Source organism: Typopeltis vanoorti, chromosome 19, assembly GCF_054136105.1.
Source record: "Typopeltis vanoorti isolate ZY-2024b chromosome 19, IOZ_Tvanoo_1.0, whole genome shotgun sequence".
Classification (NCBI taxonomy): domain Eukaryota; kingdom Metazoa; phylum Arthropoda; class Arachnida; order Uropygi; family Thelyphonidae; genus Typopeltis; species Typopeltis vanoorti.
In genome coordinates this window covers 2,512,562-2,532,468 of record NC_143567.1, presented here as the reverse complement: position 1 = coordinate 2,532,468, position 19,907 = coordinate 2,512,562, and the positions used below count along the sequence as shown (strand labels likewise).

Sequence of the window (19,907 nt, the reverse complement as noted above, 5' to 3'; positions counted from 1 at the left end):
CCGGATATTTTGATTTGTCTAAAAGTAAGATCTTAAAGTTCAATAAATAAATAAATAAACAAATCGTGTGTGTTTTCACGGTTATTTCAAAAGTGTTCTTTTAAGTTTACATATTTATTTCACAGATATTATTTACAATGCAATATGCAGAAATAGGAATTTACATATATCACCAATGCAAATGGTGTTTTTCTTGGCATAACATTTCTTTGAAAAAAAAAAAAAAAAACTTACATTTCTTTCCAGAATGGGAACATCTTGGTACTATCTAGGTTTTCTGAATGTTCCAAAATGTTGATTAACATATATTCACAGAACACAAACACAAGTCTGAAAAGACATTTTCATTATAGGTTACTGTGGCTAACATATATTCACAACACAAAACACACAAAACATAGTAGTTGAAAGATATTTCTGTAAATAACCAGAAAAGCTAGTGGACTACTTAATTTACTTTAGTATCCGATTGGTTCTCTGTATTAATTCTTTCCCACGGTGCCCACCTTAGTGGAAAGTCTATGCGCCGTTTTGTTTAGGGTAAGTGTTATTTCCGGTTTCGAATTCCGATTGCTGTTAGAGTATGGAATTCAGACAAGTGAAATTTTTATTTATTTATTTTTTTTTTTTTTCAAAATTGATTGGTTATTTTCTGTATTTTACTTTTACAGGTCATATTCTAACAGAATAACTGGGCTGAATTAATAAATATATAAAGTATATGAGACTTAGTTGAATATTTAATTTAGATTACTATCCGATTGGTTCGTTCTCTGTTTAATTCCTTCCCACAGTTGCTCATCCTAAGCTTGGTGAGAAAGTCTATGCGCCTTTTTTTTAGGGTAAGTGTAATTTCCTGTTTCGAATTCCGAGTGCTGTTAAGGTATGGAATTCTGACAAGTGAAATTATTATTTTTTTTTTTTTTCAAATTGAATGGCTATTTTCTGTATTTTACTTTTAAAAATCAGTTTAATTACATATTCTAACAAAATAACTGAGCAAAATTAACGAATAAATAAAATGTGAATTTATTTTCCAACACTGTAGATTTCTCACTAAGTCGTATCTTAAAGATATCTCTTATCCCTATAAGAGAGATATCTCTATCTCTCTTATCCGGTTGCCAACTTGTTGTACCTAGGTGAAAAATAGTGTGTGTGTGTGTGTAGTAACGTGTTGGTTTAAAATATCTAATGGCTCTGTTAAATAACCAAATTCTAGCAGTATTGTAATTTCAGGTGAAATCTTCTGCACTAAAATTCTGGTTATTAAAATAATACTCGATTTTTTTTTTTTTTTTTTTTTTTTTTTTTTTTGCTTCCAAGAGTTGACAGTTTCTTGATATATTTGAGGGCTTGCATGAACAAATAAGACTTTTAACTCACTGAGTCAAAAAAAAAAATAAATAAATAAAATAAAATAACAAAAATCTAGTTAGTTTGTGGCATTAAATTTTACAAGGAGAAAAAAAAAAAATGTTGTGGTCTTACTTAAATTTGTATTTTGACTGTTGTCCTCTCAGCCCGACTCTTTTCTTTTTTTTTTTTTCACAGTTGGGATATTTATATATTTTAACACAATTATTATATTAGATATTCTTTCCAACACAAATAAATAATTATGTATTCTTATTTCAAATGAATATTAGCTCAGAAAGAAAGAAAGAAAATTGTAAAGAAAAAAAAAAATGTTTACCTTCAAATAACTATTTTGGAATCACAGCAAACAAGAAATTCATCACCTTCTCAAAGTTTTTAAATTCCTACCCATATTGTTTTCATCATTTGGTATCATTTAAATGAAGAACGGTTCTGGCTATAAAGTTTGTTAATGTTATTGATTTTTCTCTTCCAATGGCTGTAATTTTTTTTTTGATACATTCATGCTGATTCCTTGTTATCTGCACGCTACGATACCTTTTTATTTTCTACAACAAACGTTTTTTGAGTTTAAGTAACGTGATTGGCTAAAATATCAGCTGTTTGTCTCTGTAAAATAATCAAATTCTAACAGTCGTATTGTTAGAATTTGGTACGACTGTTTCTTCTAGTCTGGTGAAGGTATCTACTTCAGATGTAGTAACAAATTGTCACTTATCACTTCATTTTTGCTTTATTCACAAAACTACAAATCCGTTATTTGGTATGGTCTCTGTTTTTAATTCCCCCATTACTAGAATGTACGGGTGGTAAAGTTTTGAAATAAGTTTCGACTCGCAAGAAAAATAAAATGTTTACATTCAAATAACTATTTATGATCACAGCAAGCAAGAAATTCATCAGCTTTTCAAAGTTTGGAAATTCATACCCATTTTGTTTTCATCATTTGGTATCATTTAAATGAAGAACGGGTATAGCTATTAAGTTTGTTAATGATTTTGATTTTTCTCTTCCAAAGGCGATTATTATTTGATATATACATGTTGATTCATTTGTTATCTGCATGCTACGATATCATTTTTATTTTCTACAATAAACTTTTTTAGAGTTTAAGTAACGTGATAGACTAAAATATCAGTTGTCTCTCTGTAAATAACCAAATTCTAACAGTCGTATTGTTTGAATTTGGTACGATCGTTTTTCTAGTCTGGTGAAGGTATCTACAGATGTAGTAACAAAATTGTCACTTTTCAGTTAATTTATACTTTATTCACCAAACTACAAATATGTGTTGTCAAGTTTTGAAAAAAAAAAAAAAAAAAAAAAAGAAAAAGTTTCGACTGGCAGTGATATGTTTTTAAACTTATCATGTACAAATATCTTAAAAGAAAAGAAAAATGTACCTTCTTTTCATTTTTACATCAAGCTTTTTTAAGAGTTTGGTAACGTGATGAGTTCAAATATCTGCACTCTGTAAAATAACCAAATTTTTATCTTACTTTGTGTTGGGAAAGGTAAAATTTGTATTTGTGTTATCTGGAGAGTATGAACCTTTTTTCTATACTAAACTTTAAGAGTTTAAGTTATGTTTTGGGTAAAATTATCTGCTTTCTCTCTGTTAAATCACCAAATTCTAACAGGTAGGATTTTCGAGTATGCGAACGAAATGTTTACAGATAACTCAAAAAAAAAAATGTCAATATGTAGCATTAGACAAATTTCTAAATACTTAATTACAGGATATCAGGTTTCCCATGGTCCTTGCATTAATTTCACATTAGTGATTTTTTTACAATAATTAAACAGAATTGCATTAAGGTATAAACTTATGGATTTAATTATCAAATTCTAAACTGAATAACTGAGAAAAAATTTCACTGTGGAAAAACACAACAGCAACACACATCTTTGTTCATTTAAGTTTTACAAATGCTTATTTTATTTTGCTGAAATATTACTTAAAACGAAAAAAAAATCGAAACTTGTAATTACCTAAAAATATTTCACAATATTTAGTTTACACTATTTTCCTGAAGAAAGAAAATTTCAAAGACTTTTGTGGTTCACTCATTATTTTACTTTACTGGACCTAAACACCACAACACAACACAATACGATAGCTGCACTGGACGAACGAATTGCAGTAACTGGAAAGACACTCGACTCGATTGTTTTACTTCATAGTACTGTTTACCTGACCCTTTACCCTGACCGTTCCTTCCAAATGAAACTTTCGCGCAGGTGACTCACAGACATGTTTTCGCATGCTGGTGGATTGATGTTGATGTGCGTTTATCTTACTTTGTGACATTATGGTACAAACTTTATCTCTGTGGCTCGAATTCATCCAAAGGAAGATGAGTGAGCTACCCATTTGTAGATATCTTTTAGTGATGTCACCTCAAACTGATAACCAATGAGATGAACGATCTCGCCATTGCGGATGTCCGAAATTGTTTAGATGGAAAAAAAAAAAAAAAAAATAGCATCATGTGTTGGGTGTGAAAGGGTAGTCAAGAGGTTTACAGTGGTCTTCCCTGCAAGGCTCCCCCACCTTCCCTATCCTCCAGAAGATGTCTGCTCATCTAAGGGAGATGAGCTATTTTGCCGTTGTCGGATTTCTTTTAGTCATGTCACTTCTAACTGATGCTAAATGCTCCCCCATCCCATACTCTAACCCATCATCCCTCTCTCCTCCAGCAGATGTCTGCTCAGGCTAGCGGAGATTAGCGAGCTTATCATTCGCGGATATCTTTTAGTGATGTTACATCCAACTGATACTGATAACTTTGGAGGAAAAAAAAATAGCATCAGGTTGTGAAAGTGAAAAGGTAGTGACTGAGGTCTTCCCTGCAATACTCCCCTAACCCCCTCTCCTCCAGAAAATGTCTGCTCAGCCTCATGGAGATGAGCGAGCTCATCATTTGCGGATATCTTTTAGTGATGTCACCTCCAATTGATACTGATCACTTTTTTGGGAAAAAAAAAAATTTACAAAACTGGTTTTTTATGATAACTTTTTAGGAAAAAACACGTTTTTTTGGGAAAAAAAAATTAAAAAACTGGTTTTTTATGATAGCTTTTTAGGAAAAAACACGTTTTTTATGAAAACTTTTTTGGAAAAAAAATAAAAAAACGCGTTTTTTATTTTTTTTCCAAAAAAGTGTTCATAAAAAACGTGTTTTTTCCTAAAAAGTTATCATAAAAAACCAGTTTTGTAAATTTTTTTTTTTTCCCAAAAAAGTGATCAGTATCAATTGGAGGTGACATCACTAAAAGATATCCGCAAATGATGAGCTCGCTCATCTCCATGAGGCTGAGCAGACATTTTCTGGAGGAGAGGGGGTTAGGGGAGTATTGCAGGGAAGACCTCAGTCACTACCTTTTCACTTTCACAACCTGATGCTATTTTTTTTTCCTCCAAAGTTATCAGTATCAGTTGGATGTAACATCACTAAAAGATATCCGCGAATGATAAGCTCGCTAATCTCCGCTAGCCTGAGCAGACATCTGCTGGAGGAGAGAGGGATGATGGGTTAGGTTATGGGATGGGGAACATTTAGCATCAGTTAGAAGTGACATGACTAAAAGAAATCCGACAACGGCAAAATAGCTCATCTCCCTTAGATGAGCAGACATCTTCTGGAGGATAGGGAAGGTGGGGGAGCCTTGCAGGGAAGACCACTGTCAACCTCTTCTATCTATCCCAATGGCTTTAACAGGCCTTTAAGGCCCACAACCTTCCAAGCATGCTTGGATTTCGTAACCGAAATACGAGGATAGAATGGTCACTCCTATGCCTCAAGGTATTCTTGGCTGTATCCCTGTGTGTTCAAGGGCCGGTTTGCCTGCTTGCGGGATGAAAAACACCAGATAAACTGGCGGAAAAAACCTTACTGCCCGCGCCCAAGACCGGCTAACTTGGCTATGGCTGAGGAAGATCCTTCAGCTCCTCACGTCTCTGACGGGAATCGAACCTAGGACACTCCTTCCCCAGGCATATGGTTGCGAAGCGCAAAGCCACTAGGCTAACCGCACGGACCTGTCAACCTCTTGACTACCCTTTCACACCCAACACATGATGCTATTTTTTTTTTTTTTTTCCATCCAAACAATTTCGGACATCCGCAATGGCGAGATCGTTCATCTCATTGGTTATCAGTTTGAGGTGACATCACTAAAAGATATCTACAAATGGGTAGCTCACTCATCTTCCTTTGGATGAATTCGAGCCACAGAGATAAAGTTTGTACCATAATGTCACAAAGTAAGATAAACGCACATCAACATCAATCCACCAGCATGCGAAAACATGTCTGTGAGTCACCTGCGCGAAAGTTTCATTTGGAAGGAACGGTCAGGGTAAAGGGTCAGGTAAACAGTACTATGAAGTAAAACAATCGAGTCGAGTGTCTTTCCAGTTACTGCAATTCGTTCGTCCAGTGCAGCTATCGTATTGTGTTGTGTTGTGGTGTTTAGGTCCAGTAAAGTAAAATAATGAGTGAACCACAAAAGTCTTTGAAATTTTCTTTCTTCAGGAAAATAGTGTAAACTAAATATTGTGAAATATTTTTAGGTAATTACAAGTTTCGATTTTTTTTTCGTTTTAAGTAATATTTCAGCAAAATAAAATAAGCATTTGTAAAACTTAAATGAACAAAGATGTGTGTTGCTGTTGTGTTTTTCCACAGTGAAATTTTTTCTCAGTTATTCAGTTTAGAATTTGATAATTAAATCCATAAGTTTATACCTTAATGCAATTCTGTTTAATTATTGTAAAAAAATCACTAATGTGAAATTAATGCAAGGACCATGGGAAACCTGATATCCTGTAATTAAGTATTTAGAAATTTGTCTAATGCTATATATTGACATTTTTTTTTTTTGAGTTATCTGTAAACATTTCGTTCGCATACTCGAAAATCCTACCTGTTAGAATTTGGTGATTTAACAGAGAGAAAGCAGATAATTTTACCCAAAACATAACTTAAACTCTTAAAGTTTAGTATAGAAAAAAGGTTCATACTCTCCAGATAACACAAATACAAATTTTACCTTTCCCAACACAAAGTAAGATAAAAATTTGGTTATTTTACAGAGTGCAGATATTTGAACTCATCACGTTACCAAACTCTTAAAAAAGCTTGATGTAAAAATGAAAAGAAGGTACATTTTTCTTTTCTTTTAAGATATTTGTACATGATAAAAGTTTAAAAACATATCACTGCCAGTCGAAACTTTTTCTTTCTTTTTTTTTTTTTTTTCAAAACTTGACAACACATATTTGTAGTTTGGTGAATAAAGTATAAATTAACTGAAAAGTGACAATTTTGTTACTACATCTGTAGATACCTTCACCAGACTAGAAAAACAATCGTACCAAATTCAAACAATACGACTGGTAGAATTTGGTTATTTACAGAGAGACAACTGATATTTTAGTCTATCACGTTACTTAAACTCTAAAAAAGTTTATTGTAGAAAATAAAAATGATATCGTAGCATGCAGATAACAAATGAATCAACATCTATATATCAAATAATAATCGCCTTTGGAAGAGAAAAATCAAAATCATTAACAAACTTAATAGCCATACCCGTTCTTCATTTAAATGATACCAAATGATGAAAACAAAATGGGTATGAATTTCCAAACTTTGAAAAGCTGATGAATTTCTTGCTTGCTGTGATCATAAATAGTTATTTGAATGTAAACATTTTATTTTTCTTGCGAGTCGAAACTTATTTCAAAACTTTACCACCCGTACATTCTAGTAATGGGGGAATTAAAAACAGAGACCATACCAAATAACGGATTTGTAGTTTTGTGAATAAAGCAAAAATGAAGTGATAAGTGACAATTTGTTACTACATCTGAAGTAGATACCTTCACCAGACTAGAAGAAACAGAAACAGTCGTACCAAATTCTAACAATACGACTGTTAGAATTTGATTATTTTACAGAGACAAACAGCTGATATTTTAGCCAATTACGTTACTTAAACTCAAAAAACGTTTGTTGTAGAAAATAAAAAGGTATCGTAGCGTGCAGATAACAAGGAATCAGCATGAATGTATCAAAAAAAAAAAATTACAGCCATTGGAAGAGAAAAATCAATAACATTAACAAACTTTATAGCCAGAACCGTTCTTCATTTAAATGATACCAAATGATGAAAACAATACGGGTAGGAATTTAAAAACTTTGAGAAGGTGATGAATTTCTTGTTTGCTGTGATTCCAAAATAGTTATTTGAAGGTAAACATTTTTTTCTTTCTTTCTGAGCTAATATTCATTTGAAATAAGAATACATAATTATTTATTTGTGTTGGAAAGAATATCTAATATAATAATTGTGTTAAAATATATAAATATCCCAACTGTGAAAAAAAAAAAAGAAAAGAGTCGGGCTGAGAGAGGACAACAGTCAAAATACAAATTTAAGTAAGACCACAACATTTTTTTTTTCTCCTTGTAAAATTTAATGCCACAAACTAACTAGATTTTTGTTATTTTATTTTATTTATTTATTTTTTTTTTGACTCAGTGAGTTAAAAGTCTTATTTGTTCATGCAAGCCCCCAAATATATCAAGAAACTGTCAACTCTTGGAAGCAAAAAAAAAAAAAAAAAAAAAATCGAGTATTATTTTAATAACCAGAATTTTAGTGCAGAAGATTTCATCTGAAATTACAATACTGCTAGAATTTGGTTATTTAACAGAGCCATTAGATATTTTAAACCAACACGTTACTACACACACACACACACACACTATTTTTCACCTAGGTACAACAAGTTGGCAACCGGATAAGAGAGATAGAGATATCTCTCTTATAGGGATAAGAGATATCTTTAAGATACGACTTAGTGAGAAATCTACAGTGTTGGAAAATAAATTCACATTTTATTTATTCGTTAATTTTGCTCAGTTATTCTGTTAGAATATGTAATTAAACTGATTTTTAAAAGTAAAATACAGAAAATAGCCATTCAATTTGAAAAAAAAAAAAAAAATAATTTCACTTGTCAGAATTCCATACCTTAACAGCACTCGGAATTCGAAACAGGAAATTACACTTACCCTAAACAAAAAGGCGCATAGACTTTCTCACCAAGCTTAGGATGAGCAACTGTGGGAAGGAATTAAACAGAGAACGAACCAATCGGATAGTAATCTAAATTAAATATTCAACTAAGTCTCATATACTTTATATATTTATTAATTCAGCCCAGTTATTCTGTTAGAATATGACCTGTAAAAGTAAAATACAGAAAATAACCAATCAATTTGAAAAAAAAAATAAATAAATAAAAATTTCACTTGTCTGAATTCCATACTCTAACAGCAATCGGAATTCGAAACCGGAAATAACACTTACCCTAAACAAAACGACGCATAGACTTTCCACCAAGGTGGGCACCGTGGGAAAGAATTAATACAGAGAACCAATCGGATACTAAAGTAAATTAAGTAGTCCACTAGCTTTTCTGGTTATTTACAGAAATATCTTTCAACTACTATGTTTTGTGTGTTTTGTGTTGTGAATATATGTTAGCCACAGTAACCTATAATGAAAATGTCTTTTCAGACTTGTGTTTGTGTTCTGTGAATATATGTTAATCAACATTTTGGAACATTCAGAAAACCTAGATAGTACCAAGATGTTCCCATTCTGGAAAGAAATGTAAGTTTTTTTTTTTTTTTTCAAAGAAATGTTATGCCAAGAAAAACACCATTTGCATTGGTGATATATGTAAATTCCTATTTCTGCATATTGCATTGTAAATAATATCTGTGAAATAAATATGTAAACTTAAAAGAACACTTTTGAAATAACCGTGAAAACACACACGATTTGTTTATTTATTTATTTATTGAACTTTAAGATCTTACTTTTAGACAAATCAAAATATGCGGATGAATTATGAATAAAATATGAACTTGATTAGAAATGAATATAGAAGAAAATACAGATGAGGTATGGGAAAAAAAAAGTATGTGTGTTTGAGTGACATCAGTATATAATTAATTATTCAGAAAAATCTAAGCACACCCGCTATCACGACATACTCTAAGAATTCCCACAGACGACAATGACGGATGTGTGTCACCCTGGGAAAATTCAAAGATATCTTATCTCAAAACATAGCCCACAATTCCATAGCCAAACCAAAATACCACACAAAGACATAACGTCACGATTCTTATCTTATCTTGATCTAGATCTTGTCAGAAGTGTCCACCAATGACAACACGATTTCTTATACACTAATATATTTCCCTTTCCATTCAAAACAATAACGTCACTTATTTACAACTAACAAATGACGTCACTTATCTACATCTCATAACAAACATTCGCGTCACGATTCCTTATCTTATCTTGATCTTGATCTGGTCAGAAGTGTCCCACCAATCACGACACGATTTCTTATCCACTAATATCATCCTTTCCATTCAAAACAACAACGTCACTTATTTACAAATGACGTCACTTATCTACATCTGAAAACAACACACACCCACGTCACCATTCCTTATCTTATCTTGATCTTCATCTTGTCAGAATTGCACCACCAATCACAACACGAATCCTTATCTCTACCATCACCCATAATCCCATATGCGAACCAAAACACAAGAGCTGAAGCCATTGACACAGTTGCCCACACGGAAATTCCAAAGATTCCAGACCCATGAAGCCATGCACACAATGACGTCATCAACCAATCACGTCACGATTCCTTATCTTATCTTGATCTGGTCAGAACCGCCACCCCTACTACTTTCACCCTTTCACAAAGCTCCGATCCTAGTTTCGCCCAGTAAAACCAAAACATGACAATCTAAGTATCCAGGTGTGTTACCATCTTTGGTGTGGCTTTACCTTTATCCAGTCATGTTTTCAATTCTTCTGATCCCGACGATGATTAATCCACTCTACATTCAGTAAACCGAAATAGATCTCAAATCGTACACAAATGCTCGATGAACTTGAAATAAAAATCCTGTAATCAAGATAAATTGCACAAAAGCCTGTTCACCTCAATGTCAATCCCAGCTACATCCTTTCTGATGGTTACTCCTCTGCTATTTATCTATGGCGATCGAGAGATCACATCCTCGTGCGAGAACAACGATACAGCTAATCTGAGAATCTAATTCATTCAAATGTGATCATTTAAAACTATGGTAGATATACTCAAGTAATATTTTATGTATCCTTGATTTTTTCACTTCTACACAATGCACCCGATGAAGTCTTCTAGAAAGACGAAACTAGTACTGCCTTGATAAATAAACCAGTAATTTTCTATTGTATCATTCAACTATATATTCATAAATAAGTTATTATTCATGAATGTATAATTGTATATCCTTTACGGTCAAACGTAGAACCTGCAGAAAGCGCAAAGTATGTCAGTCACCTTCCGTGGATTAAGAATTCAATGTATCTACATGCAGTAAACGAAGATGAAGTGAAGAGTGTAGTAATCGGATTAAAAAAAGGGAAAAAAGTGGGATGTGACAACATAAATGTTAAAAAGTTAAACATTATCATTAGGCATAAATTACAATTCTTTACAAATATCATTAATAAATCCTTTGAACATGGTAAATTTGTAGAACACCTAAAGACTGCTTCAGTTGTACCGTTATTTAAAGGAGGAAATACAAATGAAATAAAAAATTACAGACCAATATCTATACTATCCACAACCTCAAAGGTTATTGAAATTCTGATGAAAAAACGCTTAAATAGCTATTTAAATACAATATCCTTTTACGCTACTAATCAATATGGGTTCAGATCCGGAAGCAATACTGAAAAAGCGCTACTCGAGTTTCATAAAAAGGTATGTTTATACTATTCCTGGGTAAATTCTTCACTGCAATATAGCATTACCTGTTGGGGAGGAGACTATTATAACAATCTGCTTCCATTAATAAGAATACAAAACAGAATAATTAGAGCCACAACTACTATCGACTTCGCACATTCAACCAATGATCTGTATAGCGTTCATAATATTCTACCATTTCAGAAACTATCTCTATGGTTGTCTGTTATATGTAAAAAGAAACGCTGAAAGTTTCTTGGTATATAATGTTCACTATGGATTGCGCTGTGGTCGAAACACGCTGGAAGTACCTAAGGCTAACAAAGAAATTTTTCATAAATCTTTCGAGTACATTGCGACGAGCAGCTATAATAAACTCCCAAATGAAATCAAATCTATAACCGCAGAATATGCATTCAGAAAAAGATTGAGAGACTACCTCATGGGATTAAAGAATGTTGACAATTATTTTAAACTTATAGTATAAGAGATCATTATAAGTCACATATCATGTCCAATTAAGGTATTGATTTGCAAATTGATTCATTCAATTAGGAATTAAAATATCAACATGTACATTATTATAACTGGTAAAGGAGCCCTCTTAGATGCGGTCCCCGGACTCTCAGTGTCTGTTTTAACTAATTACTTTTCTAGTAACCAATATGGCTACGGCCCTTGGTTACACATATTTGCATTAACTAACTTACATTACTGTAAACCAGTTACTTATCATAACTATGAAACCATTCGAAATATATTATATTCTACTTGCATATATGAGAAAACGTTTTATTAACCATAATAAAATAATAGCCAAAATAAGTGTTAGTACCAACAGAATATGATAGTAATACTTGAATTTTATTTTGTAACATTGTACTTCGCATTGAAGTGTATTGTGAAATATTGTCATAATTATACAAGTTGAATAGTATAATATGTATAATTTGTATACGTGATGTGAATAATAAACATTAAACAAAAAAAAAAAGTTCATTTAAGCCGTCTTCCTTTTCCCCAAATCTCTGCTGAGGGCAGCATTGTGGTGTTCCATTTCCTGATATTAACAATTCGTAAAAGCAAGAAACATAAAATTCGGCATTCAGTTTTCTGTGTCATAAATCGCAGTAAGATTTGAAAGGGATTCTTGATAATTTGAAACTGTGGTAGATGTACTCGAGTAATGCTTTTATGTACTCCACCGTAGTGCCAATAATATTCCTCTGAAATATGAAATTCAAGCTCCATTTTCATAACAAAGGAAAGCAAGAATTTCTTCGAATATCCGAGTATGACCTCTTAACATTCTGCGAGATCACGATTTCTACTTGTTTATTTATACTTATTGCTTTTTTTTTTTTTGCTGTAACAAACAAAAATAGTTTATTTATGATCATCATTTTAAACATGGCTATCTTTGTTGTCAAACTGAGTGAAAAACAGAAGGAAAAAAAACCTCTTCTGACAAAACACAGAAAAATGTGGATATTAGCTTCCGATTAGCTCGATGTAATAAATTTTGAGAGGAATAACATTTTAACTTTCGAGAAATAAAACCATTTAAATAAAGAGTGAACATGAAATAATAATAATAAATTAACTGAAGGATCTCAGCTATTCAAGATAACTTTGTATGTGCTAAATACCAGCTTGAGTTACACCGCCTCTCAAAACATTCGATTTTATGACAATTTCACAGCAGTATTTCCATCACGTTAAATAAGGCCAACTGATATTAACTAACTCAAATAAATCGTCTGAAGTCATTCCGTGAGCTGCTCATGTAGTTAGATGTAAGCACGTACCGACGAAACATGAACGAACAAAACATCCGCTTTGTGTACAGAAATTCTTTTGTCGCTTCGCAACCTCCCTTCCCGCCTAGGTGGTGATTACGGATATCAGTAGGAAGGTTAACCACAAGTACCCCTCCTAAGGTCAAAGCCACCAGACCTCCCGCTGTCATCTGGCAAAAAGCCTTCGGCGTGTTCGTTTCGAGGGTTCACTGGACTGTAAGTGGGTGGCACGAGTCGGGTTACTCATTTCGGTTGTTCCTTCCAATTAGGACGAAATAATGAAGGTGCACTCCGTGAGCTACTCCTGCGAACTAGATTTGGGCGAGCTCAAAAACTTCCTGATCGATTATTTTAGCAGAAAGGGTTGCTCTGAACTGTGGCCTTCAAAATATTTATTTTCTTCAAGTTCGCAGATTGCATTCTTCCACACCCAAATCGTGTCGCCGAGTTTGTTCCGAAATGCTCTTATTATTGTCCTTTCATTGTTTATAATATTTCTTTATATAATGATATTTCCCCTAAAACATATACCCATTTATCAGATTATCCTTACAGGGGTGGTTCCTAACTACTTTTGGAACGTTTTCTCATGACCTCATCGAATAACCATTACCCAATATTTTATAATCTCAACTTTTCTAAGATTGGCAATTCACTTTTGATGCGTTCTCTTTGAATACTGTACCTCCCCTAGGAAAAGAAAGAAAGAAACAAACAAATGAAGAGATTTTAGTATCATAATTGGTTCACTAGTTGTTGATATGCATCAGATAAGTAATTGAAGATAAACACGTTGGGAATTGTTTTATGCGTTGGGTAGATATCATTTAATGAAATTTTAAATCTAGAGGTTATATATTTTATTTTAAGAGAGCTACGCTCTCTATGGCGTTCTCTTCTCCAACCCCTGCTCCTCTTTCGCTCTAACGATGATTCCGAAGTGTCGTTATTATTACATTATTTTCTCGTTATTGGAGCATGATCAACACCTTTCTACATTTGCCACTGTCTGTTATTTTCTTCATCTGTCATTATAACTCCCGCAATCTGTACTTCTAACTAGGCATGCTATCCCACCCCTCTTTCATAAATGTTCACGTTGCTTGCTGTTCCCTAAAATAGTGTTGACATTCTAGAACAGGGGTCGCCAAACTTCTTTGACCGTCGACCCCTTCAAGAGTTTCTTGACTTTTTTATCGACCCCCTCTATTTTACTATTACGTAATTATGACAGGACAAGCAAAAAAAGACGCTTATGCGAGTTTTTAGAATGTATATTTTATAGTTACAGTGTTTCTTACATGTATAATATAGTATATATTATTATATTGGCTTAACGTCAAAGGGATGCGTTTTTGATTTTGACGTCCTTCTTACAGGTCCTATTCATGTCACTGTTCCCACGATTCACTCTTAATTGCGTTGTTATTCAGGATGGAGGTAGTCCAAGTTAACCGAATTAAATATTACCCGTACAATGATGTCTTATATTTTTCAATCGATCCCTGAGCCCGAATCGACTCCTAACAATGTTATCTCGACCCCCAGGGGTCGAGATAACATTGTTAGGAGTCGATTCGGCGATCGCTTTGGCGACCACTGCTCTAGAACCAAACAACCTCTTAGCATCCACACTGACGCAATTACTCACTACTGGCTAACTCGTAAACGGCTTAAACTAACTTCTTTGCACAGAGTAGCAGGACAAGATGTTGACTTCATTGACTCAACCCAGACAATGCGAACGTTTACGTGTCCACTTTAAAGCGTTAGCGATGTAATTTTAAGAACGACGCCATGAAATGGCTATGACATAACGAATGGCACTGGCCAAAGACCACTTCCGAGATCAAGAAGGGACTCGTTCCTATGACTAGAGACAGATCTTCTATTACATTTAATTATTAACAATTTTACCTACATTAATTCAATTACTAAGAAATGAAAAAGAAATAAGTAATTATAATTAAAAACAACCAAACCGCGGTTCAATTTCCCTTGGTTCTGGAAGTCAGTGCACTAGAATACACACACACACACATTATATATATATATATATATATATATATATATATATATATATATATATATATATATATATATATATATATATATATATAATGATTAGCTTAAAAATATCCCAAGAACGATTAACAAGGCGAGTCATTTTCTTTCCTTTAGAACGACATATACGAATGGAGCAGAGATCACAGAGTGCATCACAAATATTCCGAAACCGATGCAGATCCCCATAATGTCAACCGAGGGTTTTTCTTCGCCCACATGGGCTGGCTCATGACCAAAAAACATCCCGATGTGATGGAGAAGGGCAAAAGTGTCGACTGCAGCGACCTCTTACAAGATCCTCTCGTACGATTCCAGAGAAAGTAAGTGTGTTACGTTTCGTTTACTTATTTCAGTTAGGGCGCGGACTTCACAAGAAGGATTGCTCTTTGACCTGACGCAACACATCGCTTACGCGATTTGATTCAGCATTTGCGGTAAAATAAATTTTAACATGTTCGTCAGCATACGGAGTTTATTATTATTAGTATCAGAGACGTGTCGAATTGTGTTATGATCACACTGACCTTCCTTGGCATTCGCTGCACCGCAGAGTGCGAGTTCCTGAAACATGCTAAGGGTCACAAACAAACGCTAGATATATGCTAGACCGAGTAAATTCTTTCTTTCTCGTGCACACCATGACCTTTTCAACGTATATCAAGTTCTCAAATAGCCTCTGAAAAAAAAAAAAGTCGAGAATTTTTTATGTGACTTCTACCCAAGAAAGGTTGTAAACATCTCGTGGTGGGAGTTATAGTACTTTTGTACCCTGGACCACGTAAGCGTTTTTTATTTTTATTTTCTCACATTTATTTTATGCAATCCGAAAAATCTACTCTACAAGCCAAACATGGAACTTCTTCGAGCCACTTCAGGCCTCCACTAAGCAGGGTTGTGGTCTAACACCGTGTGATCAGATTCATCTCCTACTTAAAGACAATCACAAGTATCCATGGCCAAAGCGAGATTCAAATCCACAGCCTGTTGACTGGAGTGGATACGCTATTAATCGGTAAACCAGCCGGCTAATTGAATCTAATCGAAGTAATAAATGGCGATATTAAAACGATTTCGTGTAAAAGATTGTCTTCTACACACTGCAGAAAACTAACGAACATTCATCTGTTTTTCATTTTGTTTTCTTAATAAAAGAAATGCATCTGAGAAGACTTAACTTCCCAATACCAATTTTTACGACATCTAGAATTCGATAAAATTATATTTAGAATTATTTATTATAGTAAACATGTTAAACCAAAATGTTATTCTTTAATTGTACATTAATATATAAAATTTAATAATATGCTAATGAAACACTGAATCATTTCATATAAGAATTTAAAAAAAAAATTTTTTTTTAACCAGCAGAATCCATCAAGGAAACTGGTTTGATCAACAACGTTTTAAATTTGCTTTAACGGCTATGTTCCAGAATCTCTTCTAGAATAATGATTCCCAACTTATGTATTACACCTCACAACGTACGTGCGTACCAAATGAGTTCAGTTTGATTTTTTTTTTAAATTCAGCTTTTGTTATAAAATTAAACATTAATTTTTGTCACATGTTATTAGCAACTCGGTTCTTTAATAATGTGGCACATTAAGTTTATTTAAATTAATGGCGATTTTTTCTTCTTTTGCATCAAGCAAAGTACCAGTGAGCATTATGAAAAAATCGCCTGATTTTAGTGAGAATTTATTAAAGTGAGGTGCTCAAAATGAAAAGAAAAGAGTTGGAAACCGTTATTCTATGAAATAGAATCGATGAACTAACAATGTACGTCTTTCCATTTAGATTCTACGTTCCACTAGCCTTCCTGTTTTGTTTCTTCCTACCCGCTTATCTCCCGACTTTCTGGGGAGAAGATTGGGCCACGTCTTTCTTTGGAGCGTCAATACTAAGATACTGCTTCTGCCTGAACGCCACGTGGCTCGTCAACAGCGCTGCTCATCTATGGGGAAACAAGCCGTACGACAGATACATCAGTGCCAGAGAAAATCGATTCGTCGCCCTCGGTGCAATCGGAGAAGGATTCCATAATTACCATCACACGTTCCCGTGGGACTATTCCACTAGCGAGCTGGGTTGGAGGCTAAACTTCACGGCAATGTTCATCGATGTCATGGCATGGTTGGGACTCGTTTACGACCGGAAAAAAGCTAGTGCCGAACTTATAAACCAGAGGAAGACAAGAAGCGTCGAAGATCATCACTGAATGGCCTCTCGTCCTGAGAGACGTTGTAGATACTTACTTAACTTCGTAGATTACCAGAGTGCCACATAACCATTAGTGCCAGTCTCAATGCCGTAGCGATATTATGTTGGATATTATGTTGACTGCACCGTAACATAAGTGCGCACTGATTATCGGTATGCAATTATTTATATTTAATGTCCTTGTACGACCTTCGTGTTATTCCAAAGATACTGAAATGTATGGCAATAATAGAGCTATGAGAAAAGCACTAAATAAATCTTTCGGTCATATTTAAAGGAGCGATGTAGAGCGAGAGAGAGAGAGAGAATGAGGAAGAAAGAAATAATGTAAAATTCAGGCATAAAGTGAAAAGCTAAAACAGAAACTTTACATATGGAATGACTGTGAGGAAAAAAAAAAAAACTGAGAGTGTGAGAATCAAAGTGAGCTGCCAAAATTATTCGAAAAATTGAGTTTGGAAGAGAAAGAGAGGGAGAGAGAGTGCAATGGGCTTAAGAGCGAATGAAGAGAGAAATATGGAATGTCCAAAAACATCTGGACATGGGAATGCAAAAGAGAGCGAGTCTGTTGAATTCAAACTAAGGTTAGATGTGACAGTGAGAGAAATAGGGGGGGGGAATAAGTGAATGCTTGGCATTAAAAACTACATGGATACGTAGAATTAATTTTAATTCCTATTTTAATATATTATGGGTGTGATCGAAAACATGAAACTAGACAGAAAGATACGAATTATGCTGTGTGAAATGCGCATGCGCACGAGAATGAGAGAAAGAGAAACGAAAAAGAAACACTTGGGAAAGAGAGGCATAGAAGAATGTTTCTATATGCAGTGAATTTACCTTTCATTAACGAATAAAGCCTTCCTACATGTTCGTATGTTATATGGCATTTTTTTCATAGTAAATTTCATATCCACGTGTCATTCAACCCGATCTGGGATCTTTGATAGAATATGCATAGATGATTTCAATGTATTCTAATTTTGGAATATTTAGAATAATTAACCATTGAAAATAATATTCGGATTCAGATGATAACTGGAATTATATTTGAGAAATAAACTATCCATAACGCAAATGTGAATTTTCTTGAAGACGTTTTTACCGCCAAGAAACACCACTTATGTTACACTAATAAAAATCAAGCAAACCAAGCGCTTCATTTGGTATATTCCGGATAAAGAAGTAGGAAATAAGATGCTAAAAAAGTCACATTTAAAGAAAAAAAAAATAAAATAAATGTTAAAATACATCAACAGTGAAAGTGAGGATAAGAGAAATTATACAAACAAATGAAAAGTACAAACAGACATTTGTAGAATCGTAATTCATGAAATCAAAAGAGAGAAAGATTGCGAGAGAGTATATGAGTCACGAGAATGTGAAGAAAATAATGAGACAAGGAAATACAGCTTTGCCAGAGGAAGATAGAGAGAAACATGAGAGAAAGACTGAATATTTATGGAAAGAATCAGAAAAACCCACTATTTTGGAAACGAAATAATTTGATAAAATACCAACTAACATTTTATAAAAAATACTTCATGAATAACAGAAGAGAGAAATATGGTGAGATAGTGCATGAATGAGTCAGAAGAATAAACGTTGAAAGGAAAAGAGAAGAAGAATACAGTATTGCCTGAGAGCGAGAGAGAAAGATGTGAGAAAAACTAACATATTATAAAAGAAACAAAAAACAGTGACGGAACACTTTAACTATGTAGGAAAAGAAGTAACTCAGTAAAAACAAAACGCCACTAATATATCAAAAAAACAACTCACGAATACCAGAGGAGAGGAAGATAGAGAGAGAGAAAGAGGATGCAAGTGTCTTGATAGGAAAACAGAGAACAATAATGCAGATCGTGTGTGTGAGAGAGAGAGAGAGTTGTCAGAAGAAACTGAATTCAGGTTCTCAAACAGTCCTAGGTTCACCCCCCCGCAACACACACACACACACACATGATCGGCTATTTTGGAATCTTTCTGATTTTCGATATTTCTTTCCTTTATATTTTCTTTCCCTCATGCCGATATCTTCAGACTACTTCCAAATGACATCGAGCTGATTTATTCCTAGTCGGTTGTTCCGGTCTGGCTTCACTGTATGCTCAGGTAAGTTTGTTTGCAGGATTAAAAATTTCAACGAAGTGGAAATGAGGAATGAAAAATATCATCAAAACGAGATAAAGATGTCACTCAGTATAAGGTATGTATGAAGAAAAAGACAAGGCGAAAGTCTTGTCTTTTTCATACCTTAATCATTTTCTTCATACATACGAGTAAGAATATAAACTGCACTTTAATGAAGGTACGAAACCAAAATACGAGATTCGATTAAATATTATTAATATAAAAAATAATGGCATATTTTGTAGACATCAAGGTATCTCTGCTACAAATCCACCCCCCCCCCCTCTTTCTTCATTACTTTCTACTAAGGAGGAGAAAAAATTGCAAAAATTTCGTTAATTCTGTTTTCCATAACAAAGATAATATATATATATATATATATATATATATATATATATATTCAAAAATAGATTTAATGACTTAAAAACCGAGATTACTTATAAAGATTTTAATAAGAA

At 33.6% G+C, this 19,907-nt stretch overlaps 1 protein-coding gene across 1 annotated transcript in view; it reads left to right on the top strand.

The window, feature by feature from the left end:
- The window catches only part of LOC150095821 (acyl-CoA Delta-9 desaturase-like), a 33,657-nt gene extending 16,346 nt beyond the window's left edge, over positions 1 to 17,311 (top strand). Inside the window, exons 3-4 of the mRNA XM_090409540.1 lie at positions 15,208 to 15,413; positions 16,891 to 17,311. Of these exons, the coding sequence (XP_090265666.1) occupies positions 15,208 to 15,413; positions 16,891 to 17,311 (627 nt within the window). The remainder of the gene's footprint in view (positions 1 to 15,207; positions 15,414 to 16,890) is intronic.
- Positions 17,312 to 19,907: the final 2,596 nt, after the last annotated feature.